Source organism: Rhinolophus hipposideros (assembly GCF_964194185.1).
Source record: "Rhinolophus hipposideros genome assembly, chromosome: 2".
Lineage (NCBI taxonomy): Eukaryota > Metazoa > Chordata > Mammalia > Chiroptera > Rhinolophidae > Rhinolophus > Rhinolophus hipposideros.
The window spans coordinates 8,345,436-8,351,435 of NC_138048.1; the positions used below are offsets into that span (position 1 = coordinate 8,345,436).

General features: G+C 43.1%; 1 protein-coding gene across 1 annotated transcript in view; it reads left to right on the forward strand.

The window, feature by feature from the left end:
- CPB1 (carboxypeptidase B1) overlaps positions 1 to 5,774 on the forward strand; it is a 30,922-nt gene extending 25,148 nt beyond the window's left edge. Inside the window, exons 10-11 of the mRNA XM_081063469.1 lie at positions 4,153 to 4,237; positions 5,407 to 5,774. Of these exons, the coding sequence (XP_080919595.1) occupies positions 4,153 to 4,237; positions 5,407 to 5,594 (273 nt within the window). The 3' untranslated portion in view covers positions 5,595 to 5,774. The remainder of the gene's footprint in view (positions 1 to 4,152; positions 4,238 to 5,406) is intronic.
- Positions 5,775 to 6,000: the final 226 nt, after the last annotated feature.

Consider the following 6,000-nt stretch of genomic DNA (forward strand, 5'->3'; position numbering starts at 1 on the left):
TTGTCAGCTGTCTTAGTCCCTTTTCACAGGGCTATGCAAGGGAAAGGAGGTACCACTCTCACATTTTAGCAAATGCAGGAATCACCTCTCTTCCGTTTCTGAAGAGGTCAGCCACCCGGCTTGGTTGAAACATTCCCCCCAGCATGCTACTCCCCTCCCCCCATGGCATTCCATTCTGCTAGAAAATTCTGTGTCGATGAAATGTGGACAGATAATGTCGGGAAGATAAATGAGTAACATTTGTGAAAGTATTTGAACTCTTCAAGAGAAAAGACTCACATTGATTCCAGGGATTTTTGTTAAGATAACTGGAATTTAAAATATGATATTTTGGTTGATTAATATCTGTTCTGACTTTTTTGTCTCTTGGCTTTGAGGGGCTGAGAGAAAGGGTCCACAGATTTCATTTTAAAAAATTAATGGAAATCAGTAAAGGGCACAGCAGAGGTCAATGTCTAAATGTGGGAACCCATCAGCTGTCACTACATGGTACAGCCACCCTCCCCACAAGCATCCCAATCTCCACTCAAGTGGGTCATAGGTCACCCTTTGCAGAGCTAAGCACTCTGCACCCCCATCCAAATCAGGTCCGTTTGTAATGCCCTGAAGTCCTAGAATAAGACTCCATCCACCAATCATGTGCTAAGTGCTGTGCCACTGGCAAAATGAATAGCCAAGGAGCTATTCCTCTGACAAGGAGTTCCCCTGGGGGGCAAATAAATGCCCCCCCAGAAAACACTGATGACAGCACAGAGTGACAGGAACTCTGATAGACGTGTGAGCCTGCACAAGGGAGGGGGTTCAATGCTCCCTAAAAGGGTTAGGGCAGCTTCGCAAGGAAGGGGACACTGAAACTGAATCTAGAAGAACAATAGCAATTCTCCATGTGAACAAGGAGGGAAAGGGGACTGCACCCAAGGGAGAAGGATACCCTCCTCACGGAGGTCAGGAGAGGCAGGGGCGGGTGTACAGGGATGAGTTCAGGGAAACCTAGCCCGGAAGGAACCTGGGGACGCAAGGCAAGTGCCACAGCCTGAGAGAGAAGGGAGAGGCTAGCTCACTTTCTTTGTGCCAGGAAAGGAGGCTCGCCTTCACCAGAAGGTGAGGGCCGCTGAAAGGTGTGCTGGCGAGGTGATGCTCAGAGATTGAGTGATGGCGTAGACACCCAGGTGAGAGGGCAGCTGAGGACAAGGAGAGCCAAAGCCAAGGGACTAAATGTCCCTGCAGTGTGCACCAGTGACAGAAACAAAAGGACGGCAGTTTTAGGATAACATCAATCTCAGATATTGCTTCAGTATCAAAGGCAGAGCACAAGATACCTATGAGGCTTGGAAAGCACTCAGTTATCACATCGAGGGAAGGCAAGGCGAACATTTTTGTGTGGTCCTAACGGTGGTTATGTCTAACCTGATAGATTGATTAAGTCAGAAGAGGTAACAGATCATCACAAGTAGGCCCCTTAGGTTTTGTGGGATAACGCAAATGTTATGTTATGCCAGTAAATATATTGAGAGCCTGGAGGTCAATTGACACACAGGAGTTCAATAGATGATAACAATGATTTGTCTTAAATCTTCTCTAGTCGTCATAACGTTTCGCCTTTGGAACTAATCCTGAAGAATCATATTTCTTTCTCCCCAGCTTTCCTGAGATATAATTGACATGTAACACTGTGTGATTGAAGGTGTACAACAGGACGACTTGATACATGCAGGCACTGTGAAATGCTTAGCACGTTAGTGAACACACCCTCCACTTCACACAGTTACCATTTTCCTGCTATTGTTCTGGTGAGAACACTGAAGCTCTACTCTCATAGCACCGCTCAAGTGTGTTAACACAGTATTGTTGACTGTTTTCACAGTGCTGCCCCTTAGATCACAGGAACTTATTAGAGTCTGGTTTCTGCTAAATAAACGTAGTAACTCAAGGCTTAACGGAGAGGGGAAAAAGCACACACACAACAGATGTAAAGGCTGAAGAAGGAAACTAGAGAAGGAATAAAATCTTGGGGGAATCAGAGGTTCTGCCTTACAGAGAAATAGCTAACTAGCGATGTCCTTGGGTAATGGCAAGTTAAATTGTAGAATAGTAAAATTTAACTTTTTAAATTTACTTTAATGTTTACCTCCCAAAAGAATTGGTACCTCATCATGTTTCACATCTCTAAAAGATGGTTTTAAATCCATTCTGAGCATTATGCAATGTTTGTAGATTATTCTGATTCCAATTGGCAATAGGCCCTCTACTAAATAGTGGCGAGAAGACCTAACCAGTGTGTTGGTCAGAATAAGGTTAAACAACAGGGACCACACCTTTAGATCACAACAGTGAACGTTCCATGCAGTAAGAGGAAACACATATTAGTTTACCAGTTTGGAAGAAAGGAAAGTGAAACCCTAAAATTTCCAAGTTACTGGGCTAGAACTCCGAGAATAATGTTGGTTCCAAAAAACAGATCGCATCATTTCAGTGGACCAAGCCAGAAAATCACGATTTAAATTTTATAATTCTTCGTAAATGTTCTAATTTACCATTTGGTTGATGAAGCATTAACTCTTTGGGAACTAGAACCCTTGAAGTATTACAGACCTGCCCTCATCAATTTTACATAAGACACTACTAAACTGCTTTTGATATTAGAAAAAGAACAAAGCGAAGTTGCTACATTATAAAAATAGAATCATTCTGATTTCATCACCAACCTTACAGTTTTCCAAGCATGTGTACAAGACATAATTATGATGCTAAAATACAAAATACAGCTAGCTTCATAACCAGAATGAATTGTGGCTTATTCTCCTGCAGTAAACAATCGGATTTTCCAATCTGTATTCCCATGACAGCCTACGCAGGCCTTGTTTTCAAGGGATTCATTTAAACAGGCAGTATGTCAGTGTGTGTGAGAGCACTTACGGTGCCGGGAGGGACTAGGGACAGGGGCCTTCTCCTTAGGACCTCTGTGCAGGGGCAGGAGGGCAATGAGCTTCTGAGAGGGTGATGTTGCTTCTAAGAAGAAAACAATACACATACGTTAGGATCTGCTACTTCTTTTTACTCTGGTATTCAAATGGTCTGAAACAGAATGAATAGTCTCTAATTATTCAGTCTAAATCTTCCAGGCTAGGACCACCCCTCGTCCTTGGATCTGACAATTCCTCCACATCTCTAAACTGGCACTGAATGGTGCTTTGGCTCTTCAGTCGTTCATATGCGGAGTTGCTAATGCTCCTGTCCCCACTCCCATAATCCTATCATGGCTTGATCTAGGCTTTATAATCTGCCACAGTCCCAGGTGGTTTTTGTTTTCTGTTCGGGGTTATTTTCTGTGTGTTTGATTTTTCTTCATTGGCCTGTGATAGGTAGACCACCTCTTTGCACAACCATAAAGACTTCCTTGCCTCCAGCTTTTCTCTCACAAGTTCCAGAGACAGGACTTACCAAACTAATCCTTAGACATAACCTAGTTTTTAATACAGTGACATTTTACTATGTCAGTAAATGTGATGTCTGGGACAGTTACAGATCGCTACACCTCATTTCTCTAGCCTAAACTAAGGTTTAAAAAAAATGTTTAACAAGCCTAAATAAGAATTCCAGTTTAAAAGCAAAAGGCCATCTAAATTCTGTGTAAATAAAAAAGAAAATGAAAAAAGTGTCATCTGACTGAAATGGAACTTAGTCCTAGGATTCATACTTTACTGCAACAATGATTTAAAATAAACGAAGGACCAAATTCTCAAATAATAGGGTAAGAGAAGTGCTAACCATCCTCAGAGGTCCAACAAATAGTTACTGGAGAACCACCAAGTGGCAAGCCCTGAACTGGACCCTGGGGACACTGAGATAAAAGACAGAAAAGTCACTGAGGATTCAGAGGCCAGCAAATGGTGTTGACACAATATGACGCATTCTGTGAGTGACAGAGGGAAGCTGGGAGTGATTGCTTGGAGCTTAGAGAAGACATCCTTTCACAAAAATCACTTGGATCATAAGACTAAGTTAGCGGGGAAAATTGGAGTGGGGTCTGGGTAAGTGTGAAACACTAACCAGAATTGGGACTTACACATCGTCAGTGTCTTAAAAATAATGTGTTTGTTTGTCAGTGTGTGCTTTTATTTATTTACTCACTTACTGCTGGTTCTGTTGCAGAATGCCCTGGCTAAAGCGACTGTGAAAGAGCTTGCCACACTGCACGGCACCAAGTACACATATGGCCCAGGAGCGACAACAATCTGTGAGTCTTGGCTTCAGAACTGTGCAAGGACACCGCATGCCTAAAAAAGGCGAAAAATGGGTCCCAGAGCCCTTCTTTTCTGATCATGTAAAGCATGTGGCTTTTGCCTGAAATTGATTTTTTTTTATTTTTATAAAACACGTCATCAGTCTTCTGTTTAGAGAAAAAAGAATATCCCTTTCAACTCATGGAAGCGTTTGCTCTCTGTGAACATCTATTGAGAATAGACCATGTGCCCTTACAGGGTGCTAGGAAAGAAAGAAAAGAGGGAGAGGCAGAGAAGGAGAAGGAAGGGACCAGCACAGAACCCACAGTAAAGAAACAGGAAGGTGAACATACTCGTAGATGTGCTAAGTGCTGGGACAGAAGGCTGCACAAGGAAAGTGCACACCCCAGGACTCGCCAGCCCAGCCTGCAGAGTCAGGGATGAGTCCCACAGTGGGGACATGCTGTATCTGGAAGGACAGTTGCTGGAGGAAAGCATGAGAGGGAGTGTTGTCCTGGCTAACAGCCTGCAGGTGGCTCAGTGGGGCTATACAACTGCTGATAGACTGACCAGCTGAATGAATGAATGAAATGAATGAATGAATGAATGAATACATAATCTATGTGGCAGTGACATCACAACTGTTATTGAATGAATAACTGAATGAATGCCTAATCTATGCAAGGATATACGCTAGAACCTGAGGAAACAAAAATGAACGCACAGCCCTGCTCTATAGCTGTTGCAGTTTCATCATTCAGCACAGTTTCAGCAGGGTTTGGCGTCCTCTCCTCTCACCAGTCACCATGCATCTTTCCTTATTTCCTAGGAGATACACATTCTTTTCCCAGAAAATATATATATTTTGTTAACAAGTTATATACTCTATAGCAGTTGACCATAGCATACAAGTACCCTGAGAAGTTTATACATTACCAATGACATGCTTCCTAGGGTATGAAACACATCATTCTCACAAAGTAAGCTTAGAGATAAGACTGGACTCATTTTCTTCAAATAGCACCCCTCCCCCCGTATCTTTTATGATCCAGTTTACTAGAAAACTGGCCTACCTATATTATTTTGCACAGCGAAACATTTGTAATTATAAAAGGAAGCTGGCACGTTTAAAAATGTCCTTCCAGATGTAAAGATCTCTCATCTGCTGCTTTGCGCATTTCAGATCCTGCTGCTGGAGGGTCTGATGACTGGGCTTACGACCAAGGCATCAAATACGCCTTCACCTTTGAACTCCGGGATAAAGGCAGATATGGCTTCACCCTTCCCGAGTCCCAGATCCGGCCGACCTGTGAGGAGATGATGCTGGCCATCAAGCACCTTGCCAACTACATCCTGGAGCACCTGTACTAGCCGAGAATGCTCACAGCCTTACTTCAAAATGCTCACTCTTTGTTTCTTTTCTACCCTGAATTCTAATTTGTGATTGCCTGGAGGTTTCCAGATCCCAATCCTTCTTTTAGGCTTCTGGGTCTATTAAATTACTTGGATCTTTTAATGTTTGTCATAATAAATGTGAATCCTTATAACCGGAAAACCTGACAGACGGTCTACTTCTTTGGGAAAAAGTGGTGTGAACAAATGATGAAGCCAGCTGTGCACAGGTAATGGGGTGAGTCAGCCGTAAGGGATTTACGTCCTTGGGGGGCTGGGCAGCGCTGCAGAGTAGAGATGCACCGTTTACAAAGAATAACTATAAGGGGAAAGGTAGGGCTGTTAACACAGCATAGGTGAGAAGACTCCATCTTGGTTTAGCTCT